Source organism: Danio rerio, chromosome 17, assembly GCF_052040795.2.
Source record: "Danio rerio strain M-AB ecotype USA chromosome 17, GRCz13ab, whole genome shotgun sequence".
Taxonomy (NCBI): Eukaryota; Metazoa; Chordata; class Actinopteri; order Cypriniformes; family Danionidae; genus Danio; species Danio rerio.
This window is the reverse complement of record NC_141037.1, coordinates 39,649,778-39,665,465: the sequence shown is the minus strand read 5'-3', so window position 1 is coordinate 39,665,465 and position 15,688 is coordinate 39,649,778. Positions and strand designations below refer to the sequence as shown.

Genomic DNA, 15,688 nt, shown 5'->3' with positions numbered 1-15,688 from the left:
TGAAAAAATGTTCGGTGTAATCGCTCCCTTTGACTGCATCACAGCATCTTAAAAAATCCCTAACATGTTATTAAATTCAACTACAAATAATATCTTATGCAGCATTTCAACATATCAGAAAATGATTTCTGAAGTCTCTTGTGGCACTAAAAAGAAAATTAGGCTCACAGAAATAAAACATTTTAAAATATCCCAAAATAGACTTTCGTAATGAACATTTCACAATATTTCTCTTGACATTGTTTAATTTATTGAACACATACAGCACCATAGAGGATTGAATGCTCCGAAATCTGAAAAATCTGTAATACATTTAATCAAACATAACACAATACATTTGCTATGTAGTAAGCGCGTGACACTGACCTGGGATCTGCGTTGCGCTGCAGATACTGTCTCAGGTACCACAGAAAATGATGCTGCGGCAGGAAAAGAGCTACGCACAAGGACAACAGCTGCCAGCACTGAGAACCACACAGACACACACACACAGAGAAATATAAAATCTGATGTTATGATGATGATCGAGTGCTTGTGTGTGTTGAGATGACCCTGACCTGTGTGAGGGCGTAGTTGTGAGGAGTTCTGCAGTTGGTCTGCTTGATCAGCTGACAGTACATCTCATTCTGCAGCTCTGGATGGGTCAAGCACACCTGCAGTGCATTCTGGGCCAGCGAGGTGTGGTAGTCAATTGAAGGAGACTCCACCAGCACATTGATGAACAGCTGACATGACTACCGAAAAAAGAAGAGAGAAAAAAAAGCGTTCCCTGACACATCACCATCATACTCGCATAATATTTACTAAAACAAATTACGAACTAAAATACATTTAATACATATATATTTATACCACAGTTCTGTCTGGTTCTTGAATCTGATTGGCTGATAGCCGTGCAATATTCTGCCAGTAACAGCACTTGTCCAGCCTCTTAACCTTTCACCCTGTATTACTCCGTCCACATACAGCAACAAGCAGAGGACACTACAGTTTGACAAATATTGCTGCTGTTGGACATCATAATGTACTTTTGAGGCTTTTTTAGTGCAGAATGTAGTTGTTTGGATTGCAACTATGCAGTTTATTTATAAAGATAGAGCCTGTTTTTAAATATTTATAATTTCTGAGAAACAGCACATCGGTAGCAATAGACCTATTTCACAACGACGCCACTTCACTTCCCCTATCATGTGAAAAGGGTTGACGTGTTCATCCACAAGATGACGACAGAGACCGCATAAGCCCTAAGAGAAAAACAGTGCAATTTCAAACTAAAGCTGATCAAATCATTATATAACAGGTAAATGACGGTCTAAGTCAAACTCTTTCTTTTGTAAGTTGTAATGATGTATTTAAACCATAGTAATATTGTGATCTCTTGATTGCAAAAGAAAAATATTGGGAAATCTCTGTAGACTAATGACATTTCATGCCTTTCAGCTTTATAATCCTAAAATTTTTGCAAAATCACCTGTTTTGTCATCACTTTAGACCAGGGGTGCTCAACCCTGTTCCTGGAGATCTACCTTCCTGCAGATTCCAGTTGCAGCCCTTATTAAACACACCTGTTTGTATTTATCAAGTCCTGTTCAGGTCCTAATTAATTGGTTCAGGTGTGTTTGCTCAGGGTTGGAGCTGAACTCTGTAGGAAGGTAGATCTTCAGGAACAGGGTTGAGCACCCCTGCTTTAGACATTATGCAAGAGTATCATTCAAATACTAGCTGTAAATTGACGTTTGTGAAGTAGCAACGGTTCCTGCTGTTCTGATGTGAATGAATAGCAGAAGAAAGTTCCTCATACAAAAGAATTATGAGACTCTCCGTGTTTTTTTTCTATTTTTATACACATGATTATGCTGTCGAACTGTTGTATAAACGTGATATCACACGAATAGCAGTGCGATGTGGCTGTATATCAGTGCCGATATACAGCCACATTGCACTGCTACTCATGTGATATTACTATTGCTATTGTGCTATTGTATAATTAGATCTTTTAACGATACATTCTGAATGCATTCAAATAAAAAATTATTTCGTTTTTAAGATTTTTTTGTTAAATAATCATTAAAAAAATGAAATTTAATGACATTTCAATTTGAAAATATATTATAAAAAGAAAGCTTTTTGTATCTTTTTTATTCATTTATATAAAAAAACAATAATAAACAATTATTATATTATAATTAGAATAAATTCTCTGGTGTATTTGGTATAATAAAATAAAAATAATAACACTAAAAAAATTATTTACTCATAATGCATAAAATTACTTATTAAAATAATAGTCTCCAACACTGGCAGCTTACTGGGGCTACTAATTCATTTTAATTCATTAGTGTATCATTTTATTTAATAAATAACAAAATGTAAAAAAAAAAAAAAGAAAAGAAAAAAATTAATAAATAAAAATGCTGTAAACAATTAAATTGTAATTACATTTACTATAACTATAATTCATTATAATTGTATTAATTTTATAATTTACTCTTCATTTTACTGACATCTGGACCTTTATATGAAAAAGACATGTAATTTCAGTGACTGAAGTTGATTTTCCCAAATATTTTGATATAAATAAATTAATAATTCATGATTATTGTAAAAAAACTGCATTTTTTAAAAAGAAATGCATTTTTATAAAATATGATGAGTCCTCCTACATATACATGTGTTACTGTAGGAAAAAAGCTATTAAGCAGATTTTGTTTCTTAAACTCTGTATATTTTTTTTTTCAAACCTATATGAGAACCAAGCCTTTTGCATGACAGTTTTAATAGATTTAAGTTTTTTACAATCTCACTTCTATGTCATTCTGTGTTTTTATAGCTTTGTTGTGCAGGACGAGAGAAGCCGAATGAAATGGTCATTATACAAAAACAACCAGCAGATGGCAAAGCTCTAACACAAGACACACAGCTGCTTCTGTGGCCGACACACACATACACACACACACACACACGACAACATGCTTTGCTTTCTTATTAACATTCCATTTTTTGTTCTTACAGAAAATCCTACAATGCAAATGAAATCAAGTCAGGATGTAGCCATCAACCCCACATTCATTACTCCAGAGTGGGAGGCAATTTTCTTTCAGTATCAAATGACTACCTAAAAAAGATCTTCAAAGAGCTCATGATGCTCCGCCACTGAACTGTCAATAGAGCAGAATGTCTGCAATCCTCAGGAGAACTGGGCTCTCAATGGAAAACGGGTGCCTGAGGATAAACTGAAATGAAAGCGTCTCTCCAAACACTGTCACGGCTCTCTTTGAACTGCAGATGAAATGTTTAGGCCTGTCCTCAAAATGAGATGTTACGGGGCTGGTGGCGGTTCTCACACAGAGCCACTGCTAGGAGGAACTGACTAGAAGAAGTCATGCTTCTAAAATGATATTTAAGCATGATGCAATACAGTAGCATGTCACTATTCTGCTTGCTGTATTTATATTTAGCTGGTAAAAAGTTACAAATGAGAGACAATTGTGAGGTGTAATTTCATAAATGTATACATTTACTGTAGGTGAAATATGGATAAGTTCAAATGTTTGGGACTAAAATGAATAAAAATTAAAATTAGCTTCAATAACCCAGTATTTTCTAGAGTTAGATTGATCCATGTGACTAAAACCTTTGGGATCCACTTACTACAATGACAAAAATAGTCCACTTTATGATTCAGTGCTGTTTTTACAGGTTGTGTTAGCAAGCCTAAAAGTGGATGAAGTCATTATGCTTTTGTGTGCTGTGGGCCATTGACTAATCATTCAAATAAGTGAAAACAATGTAAAAAATTGTCATTCTTGATAAAATCACATTTAAAAATGGAATTCAAGCAATTGACAGGTTTCGCCCACAAAACAGATCTCTCTCTCTCTCTCTCTCCCTCTCTCTCTCTCTCTCTCTCTGTCTCTGTCTTTTTACTGAACAGTTTAGACTTACTTTTTGATGCTATGAAGTAGGGCTGTTTGATTTGGAGAATCATTGTGATTTCTCTGACAGATATTGGGATTTGATTTGCAATTTAATTTTGTACTCCTTTTGTAGCTTTTGTTAATTTTGTAGCTTCCAATCAATTATCTGTAAGCCGTATATATACAGTTGAGGTCAGAATTATTAGCCCCCTTTTGATTTTATTTCATTTTTTTTAATATTTCCCAAATTATTTTTAAAAGAGCAAGGACATTTTCACAGTATGTCTGAAAATATTTTTTTCTTTTGGAGAAAGTCTTATTTGTCTTATCTAACTTGCCTAATTACCCTAACCTGCCTAGTTCACCTTATGAACCTAGTTAAGCCTTTAAATGTCACTTTAAGCTGTATAGACATGTTTTGAAAAATATCTAGTAAAATAATTTTTACTGTCATCATGTCAAAGATAAAATAAATCCATTATTAGAAATAAGTTTTTAAAACTATTATGCTTAAAAATGTGCTGAAACAATCTTCCCTCGATTAAACAGAAATTGGGGGAAAAAATAAACAGGGGCGCTAATAATTCAGGGGGCTAATAATTCTGACCTCAACTGTATGTATGTATGTATGTATGTATGTATGTATGTATGTATGTATGTATGTATGTAGGTAGGTAGGTAGGTAGATAGGTAGATAGGTACATAAATAGACAGACAGACAGACAGACAGACAGACAGACAGACAGACAGACAGACAGACAGACAGACAGACAGACAGACAGACAGACAGACAGACAGACAGACAGACAGACAGACAGACAGACAGACAGATAGATAGATAGATAGATAGATAGATAGATAGATAGATAGATAGATAGATAGATAGATAGATAGATAGATAGATAGATAGATAGATAGATAGATAGATAGATAGATAGCTTTTTCACATAGATGATCAAGAAAAAAGTGGCTTCTCTGTCATTGCGGCTATTTATCTGCTGCAAAAGCAGAGATGTGTAGGTCTACAGCAGGGAGAATGCAACCAGCCTCTCGAGGAGCTGAGAGAGGATCACGTGAGCTCTACTGGCTCTCCTATTGGCTGTCGCTCAAGAAAGTCGCTCTTTATTTGCATAAAGTTGAAAGATTCTCGACCTTGTGGCATTGACCAACACGCCCACTTAGTCAGGAGGCGTTTCTGTCTCTTGCGTAACCTGCCGGAAGTCGCTCACTCTGTATTGAAATGAACAGTCGCTTTGCCGCTGTGAGTCACTCGTAGTGTGAATGAGGCTTAAGAATCTTTATTAAAAACATTTTAAAAATGTTTATAAAATTAATTACTTAGTTGCAACTGATCATAGAGAGTTGTAATGTATGTTTTAATCCCAGTGTCTTTGCAAAAAAAAGTGGATATGAATACAGTACATGTTATTATGGTGACATGGCACCTGTCACAATTGTGTCCAAACAGCTTCCAAAAGGTGATTTTCATCATAGGTTCCCTTTAAACTAGAAAAAAATAAAACCTAACAATTTAAAACATAATAAAATCTTAAAAATATCTTACTGAAATTCTAACTGAACAAATATCTACTGTTTGATAAAAATGTGTTTATATGTACATACAACTGGACTGACACAGTTTCAATTTACTAGATATTCTATGTTGAGCTGCTTTGACTCAATCTACATTGTAAAAGCACTATAAAAATAAAGCTGAATTGAATAGAATTTACGCACACATCATCTGCTGAGAAAATCCTTTTCCTGAATCAGATTTTACTTTATCTGTTCTTATTTGATACAACGATCTTTGATATTTTCCGCCAGAGCGCCCGTCCTGATTTTATTCAATCGAGTGCTCCCAAGCACTTCTGTTTTAAAAGAAAATCTGCCAGCATGTTGAACTACTTTAAGTAATGAGTAGTTCGTATCTCAGCAAGCTACCATTCAAAGCAGCTTCCTCAACACAACTACTCTGCAGAAGAGAGGGGTTACGTCAATCAGAGCCCAATCCAGCTCATTATCTCCTGTGCTATAATGAGCTCACAGCCTTTGATCCTGCTGTGGGAGACAGAGCTGCTCTCTCAAAGAAACAAGACAGCACGGCACCATCAACCCTCAGGAGAGCAGCATGAGGACAGAGATGGAGAGACTCTTCAAGAGAGATAAAGACTACATTTAGTGCATTTTTGAGAAACAAGGCTCTATTGGTTAATGCTAGTGAACGTACTTATTAACATAAACTAAAAATTTAAACAATCATCATGTAAAGGGTTTAATCATCATATATCAAAATTACAACCCAAACTCATTCTGAAAACGTAGCCCCGCGGATGTTTCTGGAGACTGCGATTTACGTGGCTGGAGGTACGTATGACCGCATTTTGTTTTTTTTAAGCAAACGCTACGGGGTGGTGTGAGGTTGCTCCTCTTCGCGCTCGCCGGCTGGCGGCTTGCCTCCGTGTGGAGGGCTTTCCCGCCACAACGAATTTGTCTGGTTAGCTCGTCGTGTAACATTGGCTCGTCGTGTAACATTGGCCCGGAGGAGGAGGAGCCAGCCAAGGCGCCTACCGGGTTAGAGTCTGGGGAAGAGTGGTTCCAAAAATCAGGTAGGACAAAAAACCGAATCCAAAAAATAAAGCGAACAAGTTCGTAACAGGGCGAAAATACGGTGAAATCCGAAAACGTGGTCAAAATCGGAAGAATAAAATTTTCTTTTTCTGGACGGCTTTTGTAAATCGTCGATTGGGTTTAGGGAAGAAAGAGGAGGAGGAGGGTGGTTGGGTCGGCCAATAATTGGTCGGCCGCCCAGTCAATCGTTCAGTCATTCAGCCAGTCAGTCAGTCGGACAGACGGACGCTCGACAGCGGCCTCCTGCGGCTTTTTACCTGAGAACAGCGCGGGTGCAAGGCATTCGAGACGCAAAAAAGCATGCACAGCGGCCTCTCGCGGATTCGCGAAAACAAAAACTGCACAAATATGTACCTCCCGGAATGTATTTCACAGTCTCCTAGAAACATCCATGGGGCTACGTCTCCAGAATGAGCCTGGGTTGCAAAATTACCTAATGCATTGTTGAAATCCAAAGTTCCACTTGTTATGTTAGGGATAAAGTACAACCAGCAGGTTGTTATCACAGAATAAAGTCCAACGACACTTGGATAAGACTTAAGTGCTGTATTCTGTAAAAACAACCATTCTGGATGTACTTTATACAGCTTTCTGCCACAAAACTTTAAAATTTGACAGAAACATTGCCATAATATTATAATATTAAACACAAAGCTGATAGAAACGAAAACGCCTGATGGAGCATCCGCTAACCTGTGCATTATTCAGTCACAAGATACCATCAAAAACTGAGGCCTGACAGACTAGCAGATACATAGGAAAGTGGATGTAAGTAAATGGATTTGAACATGTTCATAGGGATGACATATCTTGGAATGTTACGACTGACCATTTAGAATAGAGTATTCCAGACAGTCATGTAATAACATTAGTTTCCACATTACTCCAGAAGTTCCAACCTTCGATAACTGAGTATTTCGTAAATGTTGCAGAGTCCCTTTTTTTAAACTCTGGGGTTGGGATTCATTTTAGATGAACCAAAAACAAACTACTGAAAACAAAAGCATTCGTTCCACATTAATTCCCTGATTGGCTCTTCGGGACCATTCTGTATTAAGACATGAATCACAAAAATGAAACAATACTCATAATGGTGATATGAAAAGAACTTAGCATTCGCTTCAGCAGTTTAGAACCTCTTTAAATGGGTGGCATTAATCGCTATATTTATGCCGCCTCTATTGCCTTGACCTCCTGAAAATTTTTCATTCTGTCTTCCCATCCAACTCTTGCTGGATTCCCTTCTTCGTTTTCAAAGGGAGGAATGTCTGGACATTTTCTACTAAACATGATTATGCCATTTCTGGTGTCTTTTTCTTGCATGTGATCAAACAATACAGCAGTGACTGCAGTTGATTAATTAAATATAGCGGGTCCTTGGAATGCAAATCCAGTTTTTGTTTAATCCATTGTTAAACATTTTGATCAAGTGGTGGTGGCTGGTGTGTATACGTCACATATTAGAAATGGTACATTTCGCTTAGAACCTCACCCAAGGTGGTATTAAAAAAGGTAAAAAAAAAAAAAAAGTACCAGGTACTAGGTAAAGATTCCAATGGAAAGGCCCCCAAAATGAGCCAAACCAAACTGAACAAAGCTGGGTAATGTAGTAGAAAAGTGCCTTAATATTGCAAAAAGTGCATATCCTAATTGTTTTCTTAATTTTAAAAAGCCACAAGGTTTTGTTTTTATTGTGAGTTTTCAAAATACCATCAAATTTACATTTGATGTCATAAGGCAACAGCAAAAAAGTCTCTCGCAGAAGTAACACCAAAGTGTTTGTGAAGTTTTAAATAAGGATTTCTTTCTACAAAACTGCATTTAGTCGCAACAGGAGACCTTTGTTCATCCTCCAGGGATGGATGCAATTTACTGGACTTCTTTTAAACAACTGATGAAAAACACCATCTCGCTGTCCTTATAGAGCTGGAAAAGCCCAAGACACTTTTTCAAAATAACATTGAATAATATTGAATTCTGCTAAAAGAAGAAAGTCATATACACATAGGATGCCTTGAAGGTGAGTAAATAATGGGCTAATTAAAATTTCTGGGTGAACTAACCCTTTGATGCATTTTTTTTAATTGAATGTCATTATAATAAGTGTTTTTTATTAATAACTTTATCTAATATTTGTTGTGATGTGTATTTTTGCTTCTATGTTGTGGATGAAGATCTTTTCTGATATGTAGTGAAAGCACCAGTACAGACAAGGATCATTTATTTATTAAAATGCTGTTAAACAAAAGTGCACCAGTCTACTGTAAATGTAGACTTAGAACGATAGAGAGACTTTTCAAGTGAGATAAAGACAACAAGAAGCCCTTAAGACTAGAGAGCGTTTGTGCTGCAGAAAGACAGATAACAAACTAAAGGAGTAAAGGAAGACACAGACAACCCAGACAACAGTGTTTACCTTAAAGAGCTTGATAGCTTCGGTTTGAAGTGCCTCGGAGGGCAGTGTGGTGAGTGGGTACCGCAGACCCTCCTTACTAAAGCACAGCACTTCACGCTTCCACAGAGCCGAGTCTGCACACATCGAAAAACAACACAACAGCTGCCATCAGAACTGGTCATAAACACCGTCTGGGGTCATTCAATCTGTCTGTCTCAGTTTAATTGAGAAACAGTTGTATGTGTTGAACACGTGTGCAGTTGGTAGGGGGTGGGGGGTGTCTGACCTGAGACGCCATCCACATCAAGCAGTTTGCCGATCAGCTGCTCAAACTCTGTGCCTACCCTCAGGCTGGCAGAACTACCCGCCGCCACGGTCAGGTGATACAACCAGGTGTCCTGAGAGAAAGATGACAAGAAAAATAAGTGTAAACGTGTGTTGCATTATAACTGCCTTTTGTTTGAGCTCAAACAGAGGCACTGCTTAACAGGTTATCAAATTTGTATTTCCTATTACTAAAAACAAAACAAAAACAATACAAAAGTGCAAATCAAATGAAAAACAAAACAAATGAAAAACAAAATCGAAACAAATCAAATCAAATACAAAACAAAAATCTAAAACTGAACAAAAATCAAAAACAAATATAAAACAAAACAAAAACAAAAAACTAAAAAAAAACAAATGAAAAAAATAAAAATAAAAAATCTAGACCAAAACAAAACAAAACTAAATAAAATTAAAAACTAAACTAAACAAAAAATAAATAAATAAATAGATAAAACTTAAAACAAAATAAAAACAAATGAAATACAAAACAAAAATCAAAACAAAACAAATCAAAATTAAATTAAAAACTAAACTAAACTAAAAAACTTAAAAAAATTAAAACCAAATCAACAAATCAAATCAAATACAAAACAAAAATCAAAAACAAAACTACACTACATTACACTAAACTAAACTAAACTAAACTAAACTAAACTAAACTAAACTAAACTAAACTAAACTAAACTAAACTAAACTAAACTAAACTAATTTAGCTTATTAGCCATTTATTAGTACTATGCGCAATATTCAATTTCAAATATTTTTTCTTAATCACTATAATTATTTATAAGCATCAATTTAGATGTTGACTGAGGGTGTTCATAGTAAACAGTTAGCTAATGGTGAGAAATAGCCTCTAAACCTAAGTGTCAATTAAAAAAAAGAGTTGGCATCTAACTTTGATTAAGTAAGCTGAAAAAAGACATACAGAAATAACTACAGCCAAAACTGAATTATAATTAAGCTAAATTGAAATTAATAAAACTAATAAAAATGTTAAAGGTGCACAGTAAAATTTACTATATAGACCATATAGACCATTTTGATGTGGTGATGTCACTGACCCATGAACATTTCCAGTCAGTTCACAAAGTATTTTGTAACTGGAACAAGAGGCAATTTTATCATATCCAAATGTAAAACAGCTATCATAACATTATTTATCCATATGTGGACATTTTTTAATTCTTTGACCATTGTTATAGTTTAAATCGCTCAAAATGGTCTATAAAAATTAAATTTCCAGGTTGCACAGACTGAAAAAATATCCAATATACTGGAACAAAATGTAGTCTTAAAAAATGACCTTAACCCTGCTGCACCCCTTCACAGAGAAACATTTTGTTTATGTATAACTTATTTTACATATGGTATTGTAAATAACAAAATGCAAAACATTACTTAAGTAAATGTTAGGCAAATTCACAGATGTGGTGTAAATGATACCTTTTCTTGTTTAGTGCCGACGAGAAGGTAGGTGGGGCTTTGCTCTTTGGGATGAACCACTAATGTGAAGTGAGAGGAGAGGAAACCCCGCCCACCCGCTTCATAATCCTCATCAGAGTCACATGACCTGTCCACTTCTTCTACCCGTGCTTCTCGAACACGCAGCTGACCTAGTGGAAACTGCCACCACAAACATTTATTGGATCTCAAACATACAACAGCATTATGTGCAAGAATTTAAAAAAAAATAATAATAGAGTTAAAAAAATATTTTTTTTAAATTACACACAGCAGCTTTAAAGGGTCATGCAAGCCCCCTGTCTCAGCAGGGTATTTTCACACCTCTAGTTTGAAAAAAGTCAGGAAAGTGGATGAGTTCAGCTTTGTTTAGGTGAGTGTCGAGTGGCGAAAGAGGGAAGGGTTTGCATAAAAAGTGGAGTTTTATTATGTGTATATGCTGTTTTTCACACCCAAATACAGTGAGTACGTTTACATGAACATCAGTATTCAAATGATTTGCCTTAATTGCTTTTTTGAATGTTCTTTTCATGATCCCGTTTCACATGTTATAGCACAAATTTTTATCAAAATCGTTGCATTTGTGCCATGCTATCCACACTTCCTTCAGAGTTTCATGTAATTTCGGGTGTTTCATTGTTAGTTTGTCGCCTTTAACTGCAGTATGGCACTTTCACTTTCATTCAGGAACATTTCATGCGTGCCCCCTGTGGCAAACGAGACATTGAATGAGAGTATGAACTGCTGGAAGAGTGTTGTTTCAATGGAATTTGATTTCGCACACTGTATGGGAGAAAAAAAACCTCTGCATCTTTCGGTAGATGTAGAGACTAGGTAGGTGCAGAGAATGGCGTCAAACAGCCATGTGTGTATAGACCAAGGGTGTCCAAACTCTGTCCTGGAGGGTCATTGTCCTCCATAGTTTAGCTTCAACACACCTGCCTGGAAATCTAGTATACCAAGAAGGAGCTTGAGTAGGTGGTTCATGTGTGTGTAATTGGGTTTGGAACTAAAATACGCAGGACACTGGCCCTCCAGGTCCGAGTTTGGACACTACTGGTATAGGCTATACTGTCACAAAATGCAGCAAAAATCATACACGGTGAAAATCCTACACAACGGTAATAGTTTGATTAATGTGTTTTCAAGTTTACATTCGGAGAGCAGCAATTACAGCGGATCTTTCAGTCCATAATATATGATTAATGATATTAATGTACTGTAAACTTAGTAACTAAATCCTTTTGACTAAGGTATGTCTTTAAAAACTGAAAAAGTACTGCTGACAATATGAACTAACTTTGCCATCTAAATATAAACATAAACAAAGAACACTGATCACACACTTACCAAATCTGTAGACAATGTACAATCAACACCAACTGGAACTGAGTCTTTTTTTAAAGGAGACGAGCAGTAAATCCGTACTTCACCATTTCCAGATTCAAAAAGCTCTCAGGTAAAAAATGTTCCTTACAAACATGTTTTTATTGCATGTTAGCAGACAATCCACATAGCATGTAATCCACAAATGTGGGCCCACACGCGAGCAGTGCTTTCATTCCAGGAAAATGAAAACAAAACCGTCATTGTGGCACATTTATTAACGCAACACTGATGACCCATGACTCTGAATAATTCTTCTTCCACTTGTTTTAATTATGGTTGTCAACACAACGTGGCATCTCTAAACACTGTAACAGCTAAAAGGAGCCTTCGAAGTTGTACCATGCATATTAATGAAGTTGCGCCTCATTCATAAGCGTGCTGATTGGTTCAAACAAAGTCTTTATCATGAATTAATGATAAAAACTCAAAGACGTCATGTTGTACCAGCAGATACAGACATCCAGTCTACACGCTGGATTTTACACAAGGATCTCATCGCCGTGACGTAGCTTACATTTTTCTAAATAACGCAAAAACAACCAATTTTTACTTTTTGGTGAAATATATGTGTCCTTATGTGTGTGCTTTTAGCATCGTGGAACACATACTGTATATGATTGTCAACACCTCAAAAAATGTGTTTTGGTGTTTCATGACCCTTTAAAGTCTACATAGCAAATAAACAGTAATAAGAGAAGTCAAACTGAAGCAGTCAAACTGACGTCAACAGAGAAGGACCACCACTTCATACATTGAAGCAAATGATCAGCTTTTGATTAAAGATTACCAAAACAAACATTTTTATTAAGTGGATTAACTTGCACAGACTTCTTGTTTACCTAAAGAATAATATGTGCACTAGCAAAATATAAATTGTAAATATTGATGACACATGGACTTTAATTAAAACTTTGAAAAGCTTTTAATTCAGAAATGTGAAGATATTCACCTTGTCTTCTTGGTTTCGGTAGTAGTAAAAGACTTTCCCAATTAAGGCACACCACACAAGCTTTGAATGACCATGTTTCACCTGGAGTGGAAAAAAAAACTGATTAATTCCAGATGTACAACAGCCCAAATATATTCAATCTGTGTTGTGGCATACAGTAGATGCAGATAGATGCAGACACAATGCAAATATAAAAGCACAGTACATTCTTTTACAGTACATAAAGACCAAAGTGATTCACCAAGAACAGCACAAGGTCAAAAACCTGAATGAAAATGAAGTATGGGTAATCTGCTAAAAACACAGGCATAAGACAAGGGAAGACATGAGTTATTGAGTGATCAATGTTACGAATGCCAGTAAACTGATTACCTCACACCTTAATAAGTTACCATCGATAATTCATTTAATTAATTTCATTTTTCATAAATTTGGAGTCTGAAAGAAAAATACCCTAAAAAGTCCCTCCTTTGCAAGCAGGAAAGAAAGTTATTTAGATCAGGGATTCCCAAACTTTTCAGCATGCGACCCCTGAAATAACAATGCCAGTGACTCCTCTTAGGTGGCTATGAATATGCAAATGTTGCTCATACAACAATAACCCTATATAAACACGAGCATATTGACAACACAAAAAGACCAAAAGTCTAACAATCATATCGTTTTATAGTCACTTATCGATTTGTTTAATTTAATATTTACCTTATTTTTAGTGTATTTGATTGCCATAAAGGTGTCAGAAAGTTTAACCTGTGCTATAAAATCAATGTACTGCAGCTGACGCAATTGCTTTGTTGGTAATCTAACGGAAACACACCAATCCTATGAAAAAAGATTTTTTAATAGCTTTTCATTTGCATGCTGTTGTTTTTTACTATTAAAACTAATGTTTTTTGTCTTCTGTGGGTTATGCTTAAAAATATGGTAATTCTAATAGTTTAATAAAATTAATTTGACTTTTGAAATTACCAAGCGACCCCCTGTCATTGTCTCGCGACCCCCACTTTGGGAATCACTGATTTAGATTAACGGTAATGGAGTACATGAATTATACCAAAATATTGATGAGCATATTTAAATTTTAACTTTTTTTTTTTTTTTTTAAATGGTCAATTTTAATTCAACAGTGGGTTAAATTATAAACTGACCTGTCAATCAAATGCCTGTGAAGTCACTGCCTCCACACACACCACATATCTACACAGCTCGTGATCAGGGACTCCCTATCAGACACATTCCAGGCCTGATGACCTCAGATCTGTCCCAGCATGTACCAGCCAACCTGGAAATCTCACCATGCAATCCTCAATGTCACCTGCTCATTCCTTCTCTAACTGTCATCACGTCATTGCTTTATACGGCACAAGTCAAAACTCTTATTGTTATGCTATGAAAACGTATTCTATGGTGTGTTGACATTCTTGATTCTGATTGGTTGGAAGGTGTGCAATAAAGTTGTAGTTCCAATCCATTTTGATCACAGTTTGAAATAAATGCACTTCAAACATCAGTAGTAACCATAGTACCTCCGTGACCGTATTTGTTCCTCTGTGTAATATGCTAAAATGCTCAAAAATGTTTACAAAAGAGTAGCGAACACATATTACTACAAGCTATTAGATATGCTTGTGTCATTTACATGCACACACACATGATCTCTCTCACACGTGTGCTCCCTCTCAATGTGTCTGTGACTCAGTGGGGAGATCTAGCATGGCATCAGAGCTGCAGAGCAATATTAGATTAAACTGATTCATGATAAAATATGCAAATGACCACGGAATAAGCGGCAAACACAAGAACATAGGCGAATTTCCATCAAGTGGTGTAAACGCATTACACATTTGCTGCGAATGTACAACATTAAAGTCCTTTTAAGCCAAGTAATTTCACTGTGACAATGTGAAATGTGTGACAATGTGAAAAAAGTTCAACTAAAGTGGAAAATTTGCATAAAACATCCCATGAGTAAAAAGTGGTGATGTGTTCTTTTCGCATTTAGTGTTCACGCCAAGCATAATGTGTACAACTCTGGGAACCACACAGCTAATGTAGTTCCAGTCAGGTCTTGACCGCATTACAGTTCTATATCATCAAAGAGCATAGAATCACCAAGAGGTGACACTCTCTTGTTGCTATTTGGGAAAAAGCTACTAGAAGCCGCTAGTGGCACGCGATGGCCATTTTGTAATGAAAATACCAACACGGATAACGAATGTTAGACAGAATGAATTACAGTTTTTTTCAATTGTTTTGCCATACATTTCAGAACCCTGGTTTCAATTTTCAAAACTCTAGACACAAAGCTCTAAACACTCACAACTTTAAACACAGGCTCCCCAGTGTTTAAAACTCTGCATGCTGCATTCATTTTCTTAAAGAAGTCTTGCATTTGCAGGATCATTGGTTCACATAATCCTTTTATCATACAAATACTACAGGAACACAACTTTAGATCAGAGGTTCTCAACTGGTTTGGCCATGGGACCCACATTTTCAGATGGTCATTAAGCCGCGACCCAAATTTTTAGGAATTATAATATAATTTTAGAAATTATGATTAATTTGTATTTAATTGTTAACATACACAACTGGTGACAGATAAATTATAAG

General features: G+C 35.9%; 1 protein-coding gene across 2 annotated transcripts in view; it reads right to left on the bottom strand.

The window, feature by feature from the left end:
- The window catches only part of plekhh1 (pleckstrin homology, MyTH4 and FERM domain containing H1), a 90,676-nt gene that overhangs the window by 18,454 nt on the left and 56,534 nt on the right, over positions 1-15,688 (bottom strand). For both annotated transcript variants that reach the window (NM_001077519.3, XM_087289324.1), the window contains 6 exons: positions 13,076-13,156; positions 10,720-10,899; positions 9,230-9,341; positions 8,965-9,077; positions 558-734; positions 367-464 (listed from right to left, as the gene is read on the bottom strand). In NM_001077519.3, coding sequence (NP_001070987.2) covers positions 367-464; positions 558-734; positions 8,965-9,077; positions 9,230-9,341; positions 10,720-10,899; positions 13,076-13,156 — 761 coding nt within the window. The remainder of the gene's footprint in view (positions 1-366; positions 465-557; positions 735-8,964; positions 9,078-9,229; positions 9,342-10,719; positions 10,900-13,075; positions 13,157-15,688) is intronic.